Source organism: Podarcis liolepis (assembly GCF_965112155.1).
Source record: "Podarcis liolepis genome assembly, chromosome: 10".
NCBI lineage: Eukaryota > Metazoa > Chordata > Lepidosauria > Squamata > Lacertidae > Podarcis > Podarcis liolepis.
The window spans coordinates 16,676,071-16,698,127 of NC_139562.1; the positions used below are offsets into that span (position 1 = coordinate 16,676,071).

A 22,057-nucleotide genomic window follows, 5' to 3' on the forward strand; every position below is an offset into this window, starting at 1 on the left:
CTAAAGTTGATTACTTCTTGTTTCAGGGATTTTCACGGCAATTCTTTTGTTTTGTGTGCAGTCCTGGGAAGGCTGTAACATGTGACAGAGACAAATGTGGAATTTAGCTCTTCCGTTCCTGACCACAGCATGCCGTGCAGGAAGGCGATAAAACCAAATCATGACACAAGCACAAATCAACAGTTTCGTCATAGTAACTCTGTGAACCGTTTTGTTTCTTCCTGGCTTTGTAACCAGTTCTGAAAGAGTGACGTGACTCATGCCAGCACGTGGCAAAGGCAAGAGACGCTGTCCTAGACCTAGATGAAGCAAGCAGATGAGGCAAAGTCTTTCTTTTAGCAGAGGCCTCTGAGGCCTCATTCAGACATTCCCCTACCTGTTACTTTCCACGTTATATTTGAGCTTTCACAGGATTTAAAAGCCACAAATCTAGCGGAATCTAGTGGACATTTATGGCTCATTTCCATGTTAATTGGCTCCAGACATATGGTAATCCCTCTGCGAGCCCATAAACCCCCAAGATCGCAGAAGTAAAGTCACAATTTGGGGCGCCTTCCCAGCATGCTGTTCTCTCCTGCTGTGTTTATGGGGGGATCATGGGGGAACAGAAGCACACAGGGTGGAACAGCAGTGATGTTGTCCATCGTGTTTGCTTTCGTGCCACACCACACCCACCAGAGTGAATGAAATTTGGCGTGATCTGCCAATATATCAGCCAACAAGCTGCATTACAATCAGAAAAACTAACATAATATTCCCTGCATCTGAATGTACCCTTAGAAGGGTCAAGCAGCGTAGAGAGATAGAAACCAAAAATTGTGATGATACAACAGGAGAAAAGCCTCAGGAAGATCATCAACAAATGACCATTGTCTACTTTTTCATACCACCCAGAATCTTGGGTGTGCTTTCGTTTTTACTGACCTTTGTGGAAATACAATTATTTTATACCAGAACAGAAACAAAGTATATCATAAAAGTATATCAACAAAAGATGATCAATGTGTTTTCAGCCTTTCTTTGCAGCCTACATTGGCTCCCAGTATGTTTCCGAGCACAATTCAAAGTGTTGGTGCTGACCTTTAAAGCCCTAAATGGCCTTGGTCCAGTATACCTGAAGGAGCATCTCCACCCCCATCGTTCAGCCTGGACACTGAGGTCCAGCGCAGAGGGTCTTCTGGTGGTTCCCTCACTGCAAGAAGTGAGGTTACAGGGAAGCAGGCAGAGGGCCTTCTCGGTAGTGGCACCCACCCTGTGGAACACCCTCCCACCAGATGTCAAAGAGAACAACAACTACCAGATTTTTAGAAGACACCTGAAAGCAGCCCTGTTTAGGGAAGCTTTTAATGTTTGATGGACTACTGTATTTTAATATTTTGTTGGAAGCTGCCCAGAGTGGCTGGGGAAACCCAGCCAGATGGGTGGGGTATAAATAATATGTTGTTGTTGTTGTTGTTGTTGTTGTTGTTGTTGGATTCCAACACCAACACCTCTATAACTCAGTTATTAAAATAAAGAAATATGCCTTAATTCTACCACACACCAGGTTAGGAACTGAGTCTTTGGTGGAAGTCATGTGCTTTCAATACACAGTGTGGATGTGACCAAGAAAACAAGAAGTGGTGTTCTAATGAAGGGTGCAAACTGTAACTAGTTTTAACTTGCTTGTTTCCCCCTCTCTGACATATTATTGCTGGCTTTCCCTTTTGCATTCAAAGCCAGAACTCCCATGGGGGAAAGCCCAAGGGTAGCAGAACCAGAGAAATTGAAATAAAGGGAAGAGCTTCCTTCCTAATGAATTGTGCTTTGCTGCAGATTCCCAAACTGGTGGATACGAAAATACTAAAGGATTTTTCTTTCTGGGTACTAGTGGCTGAGTGTCGTGCTTTACAGAGGACCTTCATATACCTGAAGGGCTGTTAAAGGACAGTCCTCTATTTGAAGGAGTCCTCCCTTTTGCAGGATCTCCGCTCCAAGTCGTGTTTAAGGATAAAACAGCCTCAAGAAGGGAGAGCAAGAAGGCTCTCAAAGAGACCCATTGACCAGGAGCACTTTGTCAGCAGAAGCAACAGGTACACAGCTCACCTGGTCACAGCCATTGCCACTGTGGTGAGATATATGGCATCTGTCTTTAAATTATAGTAATTATACCCAAGTTTGCAACTGTTCACATGCATCAACACATTCAATTTTATGCAAATAGGTGTCCCCCTTTTTGGTGATATATAAACGGGCACCCTATAGCGCAGGTGTCATCAAAGTTGCTTCCTGTGGAAGTCTTGGACTACAACTCCTATCATCCCTCACCAATAGCAATGACAGCTAGTGCTGATGGGAGTTGGAGTCCGCAACATCATATCTTGAGTAGTTGTTTAGAAGCGCTGTGGCCAAGGAAGGGCTGTAGCTCGGTGGCAGAGCAGCTGCCCTGCAACCCTCTCTGAACCTCTGGAGAGCACCTGCCAATCATACTGAGCTAAATGGGCCAATGATTTGACTCAGTATAAGGCAGCTTCCTTGGTTCCTAGATGTAAGAGAGAATTACATTTTGGAGCACCCTTTCTCACGCTTGCACAAGAAGATGTATGTATTCCAGTTCCCCCTTCTGCACTAAAGAGCCCTATTTTCCTTTGCATTTGGTCATCCCCAAACTTCAGGAAAATCATACCCTCCTGTTAGGATCTTAAAAAGGCACCTGTGTTGCAGTTTTGCAAACATGCAAAACTATTTAAATATAACAAATAGGGCTGGACGTTGCACATTATGGAATTACCTTTTCATTGATTAATAGCTGGGAGGCAAATTGAATAGGCAAATGAAAACGTCAATTGATGGGACTCCTAGCTTAGGACACATTCATGTTGTGAAGCAACATTGGTCCTGATGTGCTAGTATAATGAGGGAATCAGAAAAGTATCAAAACTATATCCCTTTCAGGTGTTCTCAAGGAGCATGTGGAAAGGGAAGGGCGTTCACTAGCGAGTCACACTGGCGCAGACATTGACACACCCCTCTGGCCACAGTGCGAGCCACACACTGAGTTGAACATGTGAAATTGTGACCAACAGCTGTATTGCAGCAGATGCTCTCATGTGAGCAGTAGTTCTGATAGTACACAATTCCTGATTGAACTGAATTCAGATACATAAGAAGAGGCTGCTGGATCAAGCCAAAGACTCACAGTGGCCAATCAAATGCCTATGGGAAGCCCCCAAGCAGATTCTGAGTCCAACAACACCCTCCCTACTGGTGTTTTCCAGCAACTGGTATTCAGAAGTTGTAGAACATAGTCATCGTGGCTCGTAGCCACGGACAGCATGATTCCCCAGTGAACCTGCCCAATCTTCTTTTAAAGCCCGACTCTCTTAAAGCTAAGAGTGTGGCCAGAGGGACTGTCCTGTTCCCTATCCCACTAGATGGATTCCCTGAACATGTGGATCTCAGCACCTGAGAAGGGCTCATGTAGGACAGCTTTCGTTTATTAAATCAGCAGAAACTGGGGTTGCACTATTGAATTGAGAACTACCATGTTGGTTATTATCAGAGTCTCAAACAGGAGAAGATAACGTAACTGCGGGGGACAAAACAGATTCCAAAATCTTTACCATCGAGATACAAGAGGAGGTAGAACATCCCTGAAAAAGAAGAAAACACATACCTGGATCTTTGTGTCTTGGCTCAAACCAGCCTGCTGGCAGAAGACTTCAAAGAAATCAGCAACTCCCTCTTCCACCCACAGGAGAGTCACAGACGTCTGGGTCTTATTCACAGCGAAAAGTGACCTCGGAGGAGCTGGGTCTGGGGACAGGAGGAGAGTAACTTCAGAGGTATCTTACAAATCCAATGGAAAGATGTTGAAGGCAGAACCAGTTGAAGAACTTGCTATCTAGTGGTGCCACAGAGATGTCTTTTTACTTTTCCCAAAGCTCTGTCAGCAGTAAACAGGCAATTTTTAAACAGAAACACCCTTAAGTAGTGGGCTGCTCCCTCTTCCCTATTTTCAGTTATTGCTTCATTTCCTTTTTTCAGTCGAGTCTTAACTGGCGTGTGTGTGTGTGCACCTTTAGGAAGATAAATGATATTTGCACAACTTTTGACAGAGGGTTCCGGAAGCTGTTATTTTGTGGAGCTAGAACCACACATTTCTCTTCTTGGCTTGTCTGACCCTAAGATTGCTGCACGTCTGAGATGGTCAAAATGAGACTGTGTGCCATATTTAAGGAAGCTCATTAAGACGCACAACCCTTGACTGTTCAAAAGCCCGTCATATTCAGAATTTTTATATCATCTCCCAAGAAAAAAGTTGGTGTCATTTTTTTAATTTTACGTTTGAAAGTTCACATAGTTGGTTTTTTCTCATGTTGATATCCGGCTTCCTTGGGTTATTATTTGAAGGAGATTTTGACAAGCAATTTCTCAAAGTTAATAAGAATAATGATGACTTCCGTGCAGGAAAAGTCGTTAGGTTGTGGGCATGCAACATACCAGGGGAGAGTTTATAAGCCAGCAGAGAGGTAGGGTCTCACTGTTGCTGCAGCTACTTCATAGAGCCCAGACCTGTGGACAGCTGCCTAGAAGCTAGAAGCATGTAATAAGGTGCATCTGGAGCCCCATGGAAGCTGCTGCTGGTGTTTCTCTTCCCAACAAAAAGTTAACTATCAGACGCAAGTCTTCCTTATCTGGGATGGTCCATGGCAGGTTCTGACCTATCTCTCAAATCTTTCTTTGTTCATTTTTAGCTGGAGTTCAAAAAGCCTGACTTCATTGTATTTAGCACTTCCATATCTTAAAATAATAATAATATTTCCATTAGTGCTATGTCTGCCATTACTGCTACATCAGCAAAACATACCCATTTCCTTCCCTTTTACTTTAATGCTGGGCTGCAGTACTTGTTCCATTTTATTAATTGCATCCTTTATAAATGCATTAAACAGTGTAGGGGGTGGTGGGCATCCATGACAGACTCTACTATTACTAATTCTGGCTCTTTGTTCAATATAATTTACTCTAAATATAGCTTCCGGGGTTTTGCATTATTGCATAGTATTCTTCTGTCCTCATAATTTTTTTCTTGCTTTCTGAAATATACTGGGCATTTTTTTTTCAGTCAAGGCTACCTAGGCTTTTTCTGGGCTATATTAAACACACACACACACAAATCATAGATTTTTGAGCTGGAAGGGACCCTGGTTTTCATCTATTCCAGCCCCCTGCAATGCAATAATATGGGGATCAAACTTGTGACATTGGTGTTATCAGCACCACGCTCTAACCAACTGAGTTATCCAGTGGTCTATACATATCTGAAGGGAGGAAGTGTGGTGTATAAAGTTCTTACTTTGAAGAGGAAGGGTGGGATATAAGATTAATTCATTCTCTCTCTCTCTCTCTCTCTCTCTCTCTGTCTCTCTCTCTCTTACACACACAGACTTTCTACATATAAACCTAAATTTCTAGTCCTCTTGCTATTAAAATCGGAATTGCAAAGGTGACTTTGTTCTGCTCCTAGTTCTTTCTGAAAACCAAATTGACCCTCACCAAATTGTTAATTTAAATGTGCTTGCATCTGTGCTTTAATTAATGGACCAAGTTCTCTCTCTCTCTCTCTCTCTCTCTCTCTCTCTCTCTCTCTCTTAAAGAACCTAATGGCTTGGATTCTAAAATAAATGAACAGAAGGAGGTTTTTCCATCCCTGCCCCCGGCCACTTGTTCCCCCTGGAAGACTTCTCTGGAGGTTCAGGAGCCACCGCCCCCAACCTCCCATGAACAAGGCTAGGTGGGCCTGCAGAGGTTTGCTGGAGAATTATAGCATTGTAGAATTGTCAGGTTGGGAGGGTCCTGGAGGGAGGAATCACTCCAGATTAGGCAAAGCTCTGTCCAACTTTGAGTGATTCCCCCTCTCCCATTAGCAGCTCTCTGTGCCTCATCCTACATGGTCCAGGGGTGACCCCTGACTATCCAGAGAGGCTTTGGGGGCAGAAGAGGATGCTCCAGCCTGGGGGAGAGGAGAGAAGGGGTGACTGGAACCTTTCATGACCCTCCATTTATTTATTTATTGAAGCCAAGAAACTAGTATCTAACCCTGTCTACTTTTATTAAGAGACTTAAAATACAACACCTAGTGGTCAGTGCTACTCTTTCGACAGTTCATGTTAACCGCAAAAAAACCAGGCAGTTCTGTTGTCTGTGGTGCTCTCAGTTTTACCGCCTCCCGGGTCTTTGGCAATATTTTGCTTTCATGAAATTGCAGCCCATTCTCTTAGGGAATAACTTACCAACTTTCACAAGCTGAAGTGCAGATGTGTTGCTTCCTGTTTCGGTGCAAGCAGTTACTGACAGATTGTAGATGTCCCCGGGTGGCAGGTTGAGCACAGCGCTCATGACGTTTCGCGTCACCTAAAATGGTCAGTGCGTGAAACAGTGCCCACAGAGGAGGTGACTCCACAGCAGACTGAAATTACTTTGAACCCTGTTGTCAAGTGGGTGGGAGCATGATGCGCCAGTGAGTGGTTGTTCTAGCCCAGTTTGTCTAGAACTGGACCCAGCTGGCAGGACAGATCCTTATCTTCCCCCATCCCTGTAGGTCAAGTCTGACAGGTAGACAGGACCGCCCACCTGCCAATCATCCACTGCCACAAAAATGCCAGAGGAATCTATTTTTGCAGTGCCCTCTGCAAGCACCAATGATCAGCTGAATTTAGGGGATCAGCTTGCAAGGGGAGCCCTGCTAAACATATAGATTTAATGTGCATAACATGTAATGTCTATATGCACTGAAGTTTAAAACTTACGTAAAGATTTGCATTTGCAAAGAAAAGTTTGCACTACGCAGAAGGTTCAGTTTTAGATAAACGCTGAGAGAGACTGGAGATTTCAGTTTTGGTGTGTGTACTAAGTAATGACTCATTGCTGGGAAACCTGAGAACTCTTATATCTCAGCTGGCATGGGAGCCAGCAGCAGTAAGAGCTCAGCTCAGCAATCCTGGTTGGAATCTAGACACATATAAAACATTCTTTTTTAAACGTTTTGAAAAATATATTGAATTTTCCATAAGTTCACCATCACCATCTAAGGTCACATTTGAAGAATGTACTTAAAATGCACTTAAAACATTATATCTGCAGCTATATAGCTGAACAAACAAGTTGTTTGTATAGGATATCTCTCTGGAAGCAGGAATGTTCTTAAACTATATTAAGGACTTAAAGAAGACTGGACCGCATTGTTAGTTTGTTTAAGAACAATGTGTTACTTTGTATTTTTGCAACATTTATTTTGTAACTAGTTTAAGACACTTTGCAGTAATACTTTTTAGGACTCTTTCTTATATATTTCTACCCTGCACAAGGTCCAGAACAGGGATTCCATTTGCATCAATTCTAACAAGTCCCAATGACCGAATGATCATTGTTGCAAGCCCCGACAGCTTGCAAACAATCAACTAGTTTCTGGTGCTTGCAAAGTGCTGTGCGAAGGCCCTTGCAGGTGCAACCCCCCACTGCCCCATAACAAGCTTTTGTTTTGCTTTTTAAAAAAATCCATGGCATTGTGCCTCTCTGCATGTGAAACCCAAAGGAAGTACAAGGTGTATAGGCTTACACTCTTTTTTATCTTTTTCTTCCCTTCTGCAATAACCATCCAGTGCAACATTCGAGAATGGGAAAGGTCTGTGTTGTCATCCCCATAGATCCAGCTGACATAGAGAAGGTTATTGAAATATTCAACTGAAGTGATTTCAGGAGATACTGGAGCTATCAGAAAGAAAAACAGTGCACCTAATTTGAGGCTGCAAAGCATTTCACAATTGGATATACAACAGCAAACCCATGTTCCTAGTGTGGATCCTTATGTAGCCATAACAGTACCACCTACACATGATAGGGAAGCAGACTTAAGGGGAAATGAATGTTTGCAGACATTAAGGGAATCAAAGCCGCAGGAGTGGGCGAAATTCCAAAACAACTCAGTGAAAACTCAGCATGCTCAGTGGCCACAGAATGCTGGTTGACTGCTGGGGTGTGGGAACAGAAAACCGGAGAATGGAATGGGGTCTCCCGGAAAAGGACATGGCTGGCTGGCTGGCTGACACTCTGAACAAGAGCACTCATCACTGCAGTATATTGTTGCAGGCCACACTGGTCCATACTTAGATTATAATCCTGAAATCAGCAGTGTGCTACAATTTCACAATGAAAGTACAGAATTTGGAACGAACGGCAAAACTCAGCATCTCCTTTTTTCTTCTTAAAAAAAATACAGTGGTGCCCCGCAAGACGAATGCCTCGCAAGATGGAAAACCCGCTAGACGAAAGGGTTTTCCGTTTTGGAGGTGCTTCGCAAAACAAATTTCCTATGGGCTTGCTTCGCAAGACGAAAATGTCTTGCGAGTTCCTGCGGGGGTTTTTTCCTCCCACCCCCTTTTTCCCAAGCCGCTAAGCCGCTTATCAGCTGATCCTAAACCGCTAAACCGCTTATCAGCTGATCCGCTAAGCCGCTAAACCGCTTATCAGCTGATCCGCTAAGCCCGCTAAGCCGCTAATAGCGCTAATCCACTAAGCCGCTAATGGGCTTGCTTCGCAAGACGAAAAAACCACAAGACGAAGAGACTCGCGGAACAGATTCTTTTCGTCTTGCGAGGCACCACTGTAATCAAGGTTCTAGTTCCTGTTGCTGTCAACTTAAAAAAACACTAAAGCAATGCTTCGTGAAACATCATACGTCACTGCAGATTTAAGAAAGTTCTACAGTGGTTTGCAGGCCCAATGGTTCCTTCCTATTATTAAAGATCCTAATCCAATACTCTTATCCACTAGACCAGCCTTCCATAACCTGCTTTTCTCCTGGTATTTTGGACTCAAAATGTCATCAGCCCCAGTCAGCATAGCCAGCAGTCAAGGATGGTAGCAATTGTAATCCATCAACGTCTAGAGGCCAGCAGCCTCCACATTGTTGTCTTATATCAAAGAGCAAAACCACACACACAAACTGTGAAAGGTTCTCCAAAGCTCTATTTACCTGTTATGAAGCTGATGGTGGAACTGTCACAACAGCTCAGTTCTGGGACTCCCCATGTCACCATGGTGACCCGAAAGTTGTAATACCAGGCAGGCAGAAGGTTTCCTATTCTCTGAAAGATGTGCAAGCAAGAAGAGGCATGGAAGAAAGAGAATTAGCACCTGAAAAAGTGGGATCTGAAAGCGACATTAAGACTACATTCTGGATTGGACCTAGAATACCTATGACTGCCTAAAGAGTGTTTGGCATTGAATTGCTGTACGTATTTATTTTAAAAGGTAAAGGACCTCTGATGGTTAAGTCCAGTTGCAGACGACTCTGGGGTTGCGGCGCTCATCTTGCTTTACAGGCCGAGGGAGCCGGCATTTGTCCGCAGACAGTTTTTCTGGGTCATGTGGCCATTATGACTAAGCCACTTCTGGCACAACGGAACACCGAAACCAGAGAAGCGCATGGAAATGCCATTTACCTTCCCGCTGGAGTAGTACCTATTTATCTACTTGTACTTTTTGGCATGCTTTCAAACTGCTAGGTTGACAGGAGCTGGGAGCGAGCAACAGGAGCTCACCCCGTCATAAAAAAGGCAAGAGTTTTACAACAATATAAAATATCATGTATAAAAAACAGTTAAAACAGGTATTTTGAAATATTCAGAAGATTAAAATCAACAGTAGCTAAAATGAAATGAAACCCATGTAATTCTAAGTCTCTGGATAGGCTTGCCCCTCAAAAAACATGTTTTAAGCAGGCAAAATATTACAGTGAAGGCACTTGCTTGATGTCAATAGGCTGGGGGATTCAAAGTGTAGGTGCTGCCACGCTAAAATGTTGATTTATTACCAGTGTGGAATGAGTATTATGTGCCTCTTGTAACAGTGCCAGTTCCACAGATTAAAATAGTCGAATGTAGTTCTGTTGTTAAACATATTGACTGTATTTACATGAAGTTGCATTTAAAAGGGATATTGTTTTAGATTAATTTTGCTTCTCTCTGTGTGTGAACGATGAAGTTTGGGCATGAACGTGTGAGAGACATTTATAGCATCCAAGTGTGCTTTACCACTGATGACGTTAAGGAGACGGTTGCTGCTATTTCGTAATACGTTGTCCACTCTGAGGTCATTGTTGACGGGTTGAAATAAAACATTTCTACAATGTATTTCCGGAAAACACCCAGGAGAGGCCTGTTCCAGCTCAGGACCACAGCAGTAGGGCCCAAAGGGTAAAGTGTTAGATCCCTTATCCCAGTTGGCACTGTAAAACAGAAATGGAAAGCTATTAATACGTTTGCAATTCAGCACATAGAGTTTCTGCTAGAGGTGGGTCACCTCGTTCCCACCTCATCCACAAGAGCTATTTAGTCATCATGCAAAAATATGAGGTGAGGCATATAGTACTATACATGTGATCAAACAGGGGCCAAGCCAATGTCTTGGGTAAATAAGGCACACCCTTAGTCTCATTCCCCACCAACTACAGGTATAAGGGAATAAATGGATTACCAGTGAGCAGGTTATCTGGACTCTCTCCTTCAGATTAGAACATGAAGAAAACATGCTACAGTTCTTGGTTTAGAATTAAAACTGAAGCATAGATTCTGGTTCGTTTTGCTCCAACAAACCATAATCAGTAAGCTATGGATCCATGGCTATCATAGTTGTCCTCTTGCTTGCCCTGGGAGGAAACAAACTACAATCCCTAATCCAAATGTAATGCTAAGACAGAGATGGTGGCTTGTTTCCTCCTAGTGTGAGGAGCGAGGAGCAAAGTGGCTAGAATTGGCGCATTCCTGGCAAAGCGTTATCTATTGCTTTCTGTGATGTGCAGACAAAACCAATGTTTAACTCAACCCATGGGCCTTGCAGGCTTCTACAGAAGCAGCACCACTCTCATTCTTCTACCAATAATTCTTCTGCCTAAAATGTCTGGTTTCAAGCAACCAAAACAACAGAGGTATGCAGAGGTATCCCATTACCAATGGCAAATGTCACAGGATCGGAAGGAGGCCCAACCAGCGGTCCCTTCTGTAAGTAAATCACAACTTGGTACTGAGCACCAGGAACCAGGTTTTCGATAAAGCTGCTGCTTGTATTCACCTGTAGAAATGATACAGAGCATGTGTAAGGAAAGGAAGGCATGTTGAGCATCCGGGCCAGCTCAAGACCTTTTGCTGCCTGAGGCAGAGCAGAAAATGGTGCCTCCTCCCTGCTCGAAATCAAGGTGCAAAGTAGCCAAGGCCAGCCATCTTAACTTTGGCATGTGAGTTTCATGCCACCCCAGCTGTGAAAATACAAAGATAAACTATATAACGCTTCTGCCTTTTCACGGCACTCAGAATCTGCTGCCAGAAGCACCTGCCTGATGGTAGGGCTGGATTGACAGTACAGTCATACCTTGGGTTACAGCCGCTTCAGGTTGCGTTTTTTCAGGTTACGGAGCGCCGAAACCTGGAAGTACTGGGCGGGGCGCATACATGCAGATGTGGGTTGCGAATGCTGCGGGTTGCGAACGTTTGCAACCCAAGCATCCACTGTACAACCAATCACCTATTTACTCAGGTGTAAGTTCCATTGCATTCAATAGCACTTTCTCCCTGGTTGTGTGTGCTTGGGAATGTAGCCGTACAGTGCTTTCCTGTGCATGTTTACTCGGAAGAAAGTTCCCCAGTGTTCAGTTAGATTTACTGATCCTCTGATATATACTGAAGTGCCACTGATTTCTTCACAGCCAAACCAATGTCACTGAAGTCTTTCTGAAATACCCTATGAGTCAAGCTCAAGCAGCCCAAGAAACACAGCCATGTCTTCTTCGCTGTGCCCATATCCTCCATGCCCCATGGTCACCCCAGATGGCCTCCTTTACTGAGCATTCATCCTGATTTCTTTGTGCCACATGTGCTGGGAGGAGCAATGATTTCATTGTGGGGAGGTTAAGGGAAGAGCCATAGCTTGGTGGCAGAGCTTCTGCTTGGCATGTAGAAGGTTGCAGGTTCTATTCCCGGCATCTCCAGGCAGAGCTGGGAATATCTCCTGCCTGAGACCATGGAGAATGGCTGCCAGTCATTCAAGAGAGTACCAAACTAGTAGGAATAACAGTGCAACTCCGTATAAGGAAGTCTCCTATGTCTGGATGCTATGCAATGCCAGATCAAGCGGTTGTTTCCTCTGCACAATTCTGACACTTTCCTTACCACAAATAACCCAGTTCTTTGTTGCACAAGAGTGCCAATTCCACATTCACTGTGCAAACCCAAATTTGACAATATGCAATTCAGTCCCACCTGCAACTCAGTGTCGGCCTGGGAAATGGTGTTTTCTTCCTCTTACCTCTGAGCAATAATGCTTTTCAAGCCTTTGACTTTCCTTCTGTTTCTGGCATGTCAAGGACACGACAGATATGATAGTGCTAGTGCTGCTGGTCTCCTGTGAAGTAGTCCAGGACAACGAGGCCGTGGTAGAGGTCAGCACTGTCGCTATGACGTTCTGAGGCTTCTCAGTGAGCTCTTCTATCAATTCCCCTGTGGGACCTAAAGCATCACCAGAAGCAAGGAGAAATCACCTTCAAAGGCTGGATCTCCCCACTAACTGAGAACCAGTGTTATTCTGGATCCAACCCACTGCCTTTAAAAAGTATACCTTAGATTCTTCACATGCATGCTTGAAAACTGTGAACAAGCGGTGGAAAATTTTGTGCTTGTCAGTCCATCACATCTGCATACATTTATTGAAGAGAATCTAAATATGACATTGATGCCTTAAAGTGGGGTGGGGGAAGGTGGGCCTCCATAAATTCCTGGACTACAACTCCCATCATCCCTGACTTTTGGCCATGCTGCCTGGGGTGATGGGAACTGGAGTTTAACAACATCTGGAGGGCCACAGGTAATCCATCCTTGCCTTAAGGTCCCCAGTGCTCTCTCATTCAAAGGAAGCTGGACCTGGTCTTTACAGCTCCCAGAACTTTCAACTGAGGAACTGACTTGAGGAAGCACCCAAAACAATAAGAATCAGATTTAAACAAGGCAAAGGAGAAGTAACATTTAGCATCGATGAACTTAAGTACCGACCAGATATACTATTGCAGATACTGATGTATATTATATAACTATGTGTAGACTTACTAATATAAAAACTGAGTGTTTTGGCAGATTGGCTTTCCCGAACTTCACATGAACCAGAAGAGCTGAATGTTGTAACAGATATTGTGTATTTCCCTGGTTCTTTCAGATCCGTGGCAAATTCGTGAACGTCCTCGCCAACAGTCAGGAATTCTGTGAAGTTCTCTAAATCAAGAGAAGAGGTGTGAATTAGCTGGAATCTGATAGGGTTTCTAGTGACAGAGGTAACTGAATTATGTCCCAGTGCCCTAACACAGGGCTAAAGGAATGGATTAATTCTGGTGAGTAATATAATAATAACAATAACAACAACAACAACAACAACAACAACAATAATAATAATAATAATAAAATAACTAAATAACTAAATAAAATTTTATTTATGTACTCTTTCTACCTTCTTGCAACATCACTCAAGAGGGTTATGAACAACTGGAGTTGATGCATGGGAGCAAAGGGATATATTAAAAAAAATGGGACAAATCTCTTCGAGTGGTGCTAGTAATCAAGGAACGTGTTCATGAAAGCATGAAAGTGAAAAGCAACACAACTGAGGCAGAAGAAGAGTTCAGGAGAGGCTTCTGCAATGTCTCTGCAGCTTCTTCTTGTTCTGTTTAGAGGCCACCTGGAGTGAGCGAAGCAATGGCAGGTGTGCCCGTGGGGCCCACAAAAATCTGAGGCTAGCTTTGGAGCTGCTCAGTGCTTTTGCTACCCTGCAGGTTGAAGGGGCTCTTTGCAAGATCTCGGTTGGTGGACCCTCTTCTCTTGCTGTGGGCCTGGCAGGCTAGACCGATGGGTGGGAGGTGGCAGCAGAATCATTCTGAGCAGCCCTGGGCTGCTAGTTCGAACCATTATTTTAATTTTCCACAATGCTACGGTGAAACACCACATTAGGGTATTGGGAGGAATCAAATGAATGCTAGGCCAAACTAGATCTAGAGGCATTTTGGCAACTGAGGCAAAACACCTCCTGCCACCTCCATGATGGAGGCCCCTTGCAAAGCCTTGCCACCTCGCTGGGCTGAGTGGGGGCTCCAGAAAGCACTTTTCCTTAAGGAGCCCCTTCCCAACTCAGCAAGACTCAGCATTGGCACCAGTCCCTCTCCGACTCTAAGGTTGGGGGAGACAGGCAGCAAAGCTGAGCAGAGGAAAGCTGTGCTGTTCTGTTGCCGCCAAAACCTCCCTTACCTGGGTGGCTTCGGTGGCAGGGTGGGTGGGTATGGTTCCCACGGGGCACCACCTCTTTTGTTCACACCACCTGAGGCAGCTGCTTCACCCCACCTCATGGGTGGGCCAGCTCTGCTATCTACAGTGGTACCTCGGGTTACAGATGCTTCAGGTTACAGATGCTTCAGGTTACAGACTCCGCTAACCCAGAAATAGTACCTCGGGTTAAGAACTTTGCTTCAGGATGAGAACAGAAATCGTGCTCTGGCGGCGCAGCGACAGTGGGAGGCCCCATTAGCTAAAGTGGTACCTCAGGTTAGGAACAGTTTCAGGTTAAGAGCGGATCTCCAGAATGAATTAAGTTCTTAACCCGAGGTACCACTGTAGTACCATTTGGGAATGCCAGCCCAGAAAACAATTAAAGGATAGGTGAGAGAAAGGCCAGGCCAGGCAACAACTAAGAGACCTGTTGGGACCCAATGATACCAGGTTTCAATGCCAACCTTGGTGTCATAATTCTCAACAGAGCTGTGTGACCTTTTACCTTCTCTCTCAATGTTAATATGGAAGCCATCAAACGCCGTGGGCGGTTTGGGAGGCAGCCAACTAAGCACCATTTTCACTGGGAGGAACGAGGAAGGCTCCGGCGTAGGGCTCCCAAACTCCTCGGTGGGGTTGACGCTCTCATAATCTCTTGGGATTGCGTTGACAAACTCGTCTTCATTCTCTGGGGAGTCAGGCTCGTTAATCCACCAGTCGGGCTGAGACGTGGTTTCATAGTCGCTGCTATTGTAGCGGTAATCGGGCCACGTATAGGAAGTGTTCGCAGTTGGGAGCTCAGGGAGATCATCCAGAATCTGGGTGGCTTTGTCCTGTCGCATTGTCTTCTGCGTCCCCAAGAACGGCTCTTCGGGGAAACTTCCACTCTGCTCCTCCCAGTTCTCATTGAAGTTCATATGTATGATACGCACAGAAATGTTTCGAGGAGGGTAGGGAACTGGAAAAGATAGAACACTTTTTTCCCATTTGCGTATCATGCATAAAATACAATAATAAATAGTACTCATCAATTTTCGTGTCCTAGATCAGTGTTTCTCAACCTGTGCATCCCAACCCACAAGTACTTTGGGTCACAAAGCTTTATAAGTGAACCTCAAATAGCCTGCAATCAGATGGTGTGCTTACATTCCCAGGAGCAAAACTCTGAATAACCTTGTAAGTACTATACATATTTTAATGAATTCCACATTAATAGGGGCATTAACCAGGTTTTTTTTCCTTGGATGCCTCAAGTAATGATCATAAAATAAGCAAATTTGTAGTTCAAATGCACACAATCAGTAGCTGCCCAAGACCTATAGTCCAAAATTCATGGGATAATAAATTAATGGGTCACCATACCAGGTAAATTTGGACTTGTGGTTCGCCATACTAAAACGGTTGGGAACTACTGCCCTACGATTATCATGAACATAGATATGGCACACACACAAAACAGCAGATAAATTCCAAATTAACTCAAATTCCCTTAAACTGTCTGACCTGCCTTTCCCTTCTCAATACTTTAACAAAGAGGTGTTCACACATTATACAACAACTACAATATTAGCGACTTTCATTTGTATTGACACATTAAATGATTTACAAACCTACAGGTGAAGCATTCAAATTATATCCTTATTCTTCCTCTGTGTGTGACAATTACTCTGTCCGTGATGTTTCTTCCTGTCCTTGTAAAATATTATCTCTATCTTTTCCCAGTCACTGCTGTTCTCCATCATGCCTTGGGTGGAGCTAATATCCCATCATAATAGATCATGCTTGGCCTGTGATGGGGAGCCTCCACGTCCTCAAGACTACAACTCCCCTCATCCCTGCCCATTGGCCATGCTGGCTAAGGCAGATGGGAGTTGGAGTCTAATAACACTTAGAGGGCCACAGCATCCATCTGCCCCATCCCAGGCATATAGGGTACAGGTCTTGGGGAGGTCTCTAAAGCACAGGTTCACAGCAGGGTTTCTCTCAGGCCAAAGGAAGAGGCTCCTACTTATGGGGACAATGCATTGTATCTGGATACAATGACCGCTCCCCACATTAAATGGGGGGCACCCTTTGTGTGGACGTGCACAGCCCCTGGACCCTGTGCGGCTCCATCAGCATAGGCTTGGCTTCGCCTTCCCCAGGTGGGATACCTGGAGTTCTCCGCCTACCTCAGCCAGTTGCCCAATCCCGCCTGGGGAGGCGTTGCCAAGGAGACCAGGCCAGGTAGGGGGAGGGACCACCCTGCCCACACAATAGAGGGAGGATCTTACCTGGGAATCCTCAGTTAGCTCCAGAGCTTCTCCCACCTGACCCACCCTCAGTTAAGACTTCTTTTGCAGGTTAACCTTTTCTTCACAGGTATGCCGGCGCTGCTACGTCAAGGTCGCTGTTGAAGGGCCGGAAAGGAATTCCCCTGCATTGGCAGGTTTTGCCTTTCCCGTAGCAAAAGGTCACAACTTTGGCGGTATCAGGCCTTGGGCGGAATCCTTTAGTCTATCTTCCTGAATGGGGGGAGGGGCGTGCAGTGGTAACCCACACCCCCTTCCTCTTTGCGGCGGCGATACCAGGGTTCCCCGTTAAAGGGGTTTCTGAGGGGAGGCTTTGACCGTACGCTGAGAGGTTGTCATTGCTCTCCCCTGTGACGGCGGCGTAACGGGGGTGGCTATCTCTGCTTGAACATATGTTCTCCAGAGCCAGCCCATCCCCCCCCACACACACTGGATAACCCTGATGTTCCCTAGATCCCTGGCTGGGGACTGGGGAGGGATAAATGCCCAATGCCTGAGCCAAGGTCTACCCACATCTGAAATATAATAAAGCTGTGGCCAATTTAATCCCATAGCACGTTGTCTTGAGTCATTATTCCACATGAGGGGGGGCGCCCAGGGTTTGGGGGACTCCGCCTGTCCACGCAATGTGCACACAACACACTTGTCCTACCTGTTCGGTGTTGCTTTGCTTCGTGTTTCACCCCACTGTATTCCACCAGGGTGCTTTTGCTGAACGTCGCTTCAGACACCAGCTGAAACGTGATGTTGCTGTAACATATTCCCGGCAGCCAGTGGTTGAAAACAGTTTTGCCTTTAAAGAAATCTGCAGGATGGTGAACAAATGGCACGGATTACATGAGCCAGAAGACCCGACGTCACAGTCTTAAGGAGAAAGATATTGCTTGGCACAGTCTCAGAGATACGGGATATGTGTGCATTCAACAACATTTCTACACTCCTGCCCCCACTCCGTGCCTCCACCCTTTTCTTCCTGGCTGTCAAAAGTACTTAGAAGCAAGACCCAGGAAAATAAACATGGGAGTAGGCAAAGGAATTGCAAGTGGCAACATACCAGACAACTACCAGACTTTTAGAAGACATCTGAAGGCAGCCCTGTTTAGGGAAGCTTTTAATGTTTAATAGGTTATTGTATTTTAATATGCTGTTGGAAGCCGTCCAGAGTGGCTGGGGAAACCCAGCCAGATGGGTGGGGTATAAATAATAAATTATTATTATTATGTACGGTGTGACATGAAACATTTCGAGGAACGGATGATATAAGCTTCTTCATTCCTAACAAATTGCCAAGGGGCAAAACTTGCAAGGAGCAAACCGAAGATGCAAAGTTGTGGGGGTTTCTTTACAGTGGGGAGGGGCAAAGTGTTAAAGCCCCCAATCCCCGCACCATGGTATGGTCCTATTCTGAATCAATGCTGCCCCCCATGTCTGCAATCTACTCCCCCCCCCATTCACAGCAATTATTATTTAGGTGACTTATCTGCTTCGTACCTCAGTGTTCCCTATGGACTGACTGGCACCAGCTTTCCACAGTTTTGGATATGGGTCTTTCTCTACCCTACCTGGAGATGTTGATCCTGGGACCTTCTGCGTATTCAGCAAATGCTCTAGCACAGAGCTCCATGCCTCCCCCAAATAATGACCCATAATAATTAATAGTAACCTTCCAGCTTCTTCAGCTATTCAGCTGAACAAAAGACAGAAAACGATTCTTGCTTAGGAAAATAGGAAGTTGCCTTACACCGAGACAGACCATTGGCCCATCTTATTCAATACCGTTGATGCTGATTGGTTGCAGCTCTCCAGGGCTTCAGGCAGGGGACAATTCCTACCTAGAGATGTTGGGGGTTGAATCTGGGACCTTCAGCATGCAAAGGATGTTCTTGATCAGGCATAGGCAAACTCCGGCCCTCCAGATGTTTGGGACTACAGTTCCCATAATCCATGACCACTGGTCCTGTTAGCGAGGGATGATGGGAATTGTAGTCCCAAACATCTGGTGGGTCGGAGTTTGCCTATGCCTGTTTTTGATCTTGATCATCAAGCTAATGTAATGGGTAGTAAGAAGAATGGTCTGTAGGGGGAGTATTTGTTCAATGACGCCATTAGCAGGAACTTTATCCCCCAGGTCTTGACATAAAGCAATAATGCCATCACAACAGGATAATCAGCTAATGAAATGGCTGGCTTTGTGAATTGCCCCTTACTTCCAGCTTCATGTGAACTTCACACCTTCAGTAGGTGATGAGTATCTGGGCAAAACAAGATACTTCTGTATTTACGTTGCATCATATTGAAAGGAGATCTCCCTGACCATTGGATCAGCTGCTGAGGTGCCATGGAATGACTATAAACATTCTAACTTGCCCAAAGGTTTGAGACAAGGTCAGCATACAGGGCCCAGGGACAGAAAGGGCTGGGAGTTGTTGGTGGAACAGAGAAGGGTGTAGGCAGGCAGCATGAAAGCTCCCTGCAAGTGATCTGCTCAGACTTCTAACTAGAATAATCTGTCATTCTCCTGACAGTCTGTTGAGTGGCGGAGGAAGACAGGGAGGCAGAGAAGCAAGGGAGAGGTATCAAAAAGAGAGGGAGAGAAAAAGGGGCTGTCCTGCCTCTGTCTCCTCATTTTTGGCTCTGACCTCAACTACCATTGTTTAAGATTCCACCTACCTTTATATAACATGGTCCTATAGTCTTTCCCTTCCCAGTAGCTTATATTCACACGAGTGAAAACATTGTACTTCTCTGGATACTGGATCTCAAACAGCACCCCAGTTTCTGGTGATGGTTTATAGTCATAGATGGAAACGCTGGTTACAGGTAGAGGTTCTGAAAGAGAGAGAGAGAGAGAGAGAGAGAGAAAGAAAGAAAGAAAGAAAGAAAGAAAGAAAGAAAGAAAGAAAGAAAGCATTTTAGTTCTCAAGATAATCAGGTTATACTTTTAGAAAGAGATGAAAATTTTGCAGTGACTTGGGGTCTTAGTCGTACATGCAAATAAATTACTTAATTTCTCAGTGTGTAAAAGGTAAATGTGTGAATTGTTCCATTGCCTGCAGTGACCAGCATGTGGCACCCTTGGGCAGCTCTTGAGGTCCCAGTGCCCCCCAGCATGGCACACACCTGATGCTGCAATGGGACATCTCTCAAATGTGGCATCCCAGCATTCAGAAGAGCTCCAGGAACTGGATGTGGGAAAGCCTCTATTTTAATTTCCCCCAATGCCTCTAATTTTCCATCACACCAGGTAGGGATGGACAAGTCTGCCAATTTCAGTTTATCACCACCTCTCACATTTTCAGTCTTAAATTCACTTTGCCACATTTTCACAATAGTTTGCAGCAACAACAACAACAAAAAATGCCTTTAAGAAAACTCTCCTAATATTGATGTTTCGGTCTGCAGTTTGGTCTAATATACACAGCAAGTTCCCCCTAATATATTTTTGCACACTTTCCCCTCATAAATGCAGCTTTGTACATATTATTCACCAAATTCAGAGGTGTGAATTGCAAGAGCCATGTTTCAACTGACATTTTGCAACATAATGACAGCATGGTATAGTGGTTAGAGTGTTTTACTAGAACTGGTGCATATCCCTACCCAGCCGTGAAACTTACCAGAAGACCTTGGGCCTGTACTCCCTCAGCCTGACAAACCCCACAGGGATGTTGTGAGGATAAAATTTGGGTCAGGATGAACCACGTACACTGCCTTGATGTCTTCAGAGGAAAGGCAAATTATATAGTAACCGATGCAGTGAAACCTTTGGACAGGGTTAGGTTCAGACAATTTTCTAGGTAGGATCAGGCATGATGGTCTGCCTTGGGACTCCTCCTGGATTCAGCTTGCCTCTACTATGGTCTGAAGGCACATGGGGCTTAGCTATCCTTCATGACTTTCTGCCTGATGAAGCCTCCCTATGCCATAACCACATTACAATTTTCTAATTACGGCAACTTTATAGACTGAGCGATTGCATTACCCTGTTACTTCTTCCCAGAAGAAATCAGATGAGGAATGCAAGCTTGGTATTCATTTTTATTACAATTTTATTTTGGCCCTGATCTTTTGATTTAATTAAGTGATGATTAGATCAAGTGGGAGGCATCATTAAGCTCTCCCTTCTTCTGTTTTCTTTCTAGCTGCAGCCAGCAAATCAACATGGATTAATGAATAGCATTTGGAGATGCTGCATTCAACATTGCGTCTTTTGGAAATATCTCAGTAGCTAAGTACCCTACGCACTCACTGTTCAAGGTCGATTTCCAGAAGAGCAGCCGTGTTAATGTGCTTCAGCAAAAGCAACAAGACCCTTGCGGCACTGAAAGGTTGCTTTAATGGCATCAGTTTTCAAGCCAGCGGACCCTACTTCATCAGATGTAAGACCCCCAATATCAGAGGAGGAGGCTAGACCTGGTTTTGTTGTGGTTGTTGTACTGCAGCCCAGGAGATAGTGTGCTTCTTTATAAATGCACGGGGGTCCCTCCCAACTCTACAGTTCCATTAGTCTATATTTGAAAGGCACTATACAAGAACTTTCCTAAATTTGATTCTGTAGTCTGAGCAACTGGTCTATGAGAGAAGGTGCGAAACAAGGCCTGATCCTGGCCAACTTAGCCCATGCAGTCTGCCTCTGGTGCCTTGACTGCCAGAGGTTACTTTGGAGCCTGATCGCTGGGCTGTTCGTACTGTACTGTTAAACTCTGCTGGACCCTGACAAACAGCTCCTTTCTCCCATTCTTCCTTTGCAATAGTACTGCTTGCTTATGCTGCTTTGGGTGAGGAATCAGGGCAGACAAAAGGGCCAAAGGAGGGATTTGCTGAATTAACCCCTATTACCTCTTCTCCCATTTTATCAGTGCATTGGAAGACAGACTGACAACAATTAATAATGAACCGTTGCAATCAAGAGGCTACATTTCCAATCACAAGCACCAAGAGGTAAAGAGTGACGGTGACACATTGGAGCAGAACTGGGCCAACAGCTAATGGCTCAGATCAAATTGGCTTGGAAATCACCTCCCTCCAAACACAGATTGGGGTGATGGGTCAACTCATTTACAAGCCAACAGAAAACAGAGATGGCACACAATGGGGGAAAAGTGATCGGTTTGGTGGGGAAAACTCACCCACCACAGGTGACTCTCTTATCTCAAGGGTCCTTCATGGGCTAAGCTCCCCTCACATCAACAGCTTCCACAGCTATGGAGGTATTTTGTAGCTCTGTATGGCTAGGAGAGATCCCAGAAGGAGAAGTCCTAGCCATGCAAAGTTCTCTTTAGGACTGGGTGCGTAGCAAGTGAATTAAGCCAGGAATTCTTCTCCGGCTTGGATTTTTAATCTGAAATGGAGAAGGATTTGGGGATTTTGCAGTGCTCGCCTATTACTTTAGGTGAGCACTATGAGCCACTGAGGTTTGCACTGAAT

General features: G+C 44.9%; 1 protein-coding gene across 3 annotated transcripts in view; it reads right to left on the reverse strand.

Moving 5' to 3' along the window:
• The window catches only part of PTPRO (protein tyrosine phosphatase receptor type O), a 126,560-nt gene that overhangs the window by 37,302 nt on the left and 67,201 nt on the right, over nucleotides 1-22,057 (reverse strand). For all 3 annotated transcript variants that reach the window (XM_083461037.1, XM_083461039.1, XM_083461038.1), the window contains exons 3-13: nucleotides 19,301-19,459; nucleotides 17,283-17,435; nucleotides 14,845-15,297; nucleotides 13,137-13,298; nucleotides 12,343-12,542; nucleotides 10,992-11,112; nucleotides 10,077-10,270; nucleotides 9,017-9,128; nucleotides 7,601-7,752; nucleotides 6,276-6,396; nucleotides 3,656-3,795 (exon numbers count right to left, since the gene is read on the reverse strand). In XM_083461037.1, the coding sequence (XP_083317163.1) occupies nucleotides 3,656-3,795; nucleotides 6,276-6,396; nucleotides 7,601-7,752; nucleotides 9,017-9,128; nucleotides 10,077-10,270; nucleotides 10,992-11,112; nucleotides 12,343-12,542; nucleotides 13,137-13,298; nucleotides 14,845-15,297; nucleotides 17,283-17,435; nucleotides 19,301-19,459 (1,967 nt within the window). The remainder of the gene's footprint in view (nucleotides 1-3,655; nucleotides 3,796-6,275; nucleotides 6,397-7,600; nucleotides 7,753-9,016; nucleotides 9,129-10,076; nucleotides 10,271-10,991; nucleotides 11,113-12,342; nucleotides 12,543-13,136; nucleotides 13,299-14,844; nucleotides 15,298-17,282; nucleotides 17,436-19,300; nucleotides 19,460-22,057) is intronic.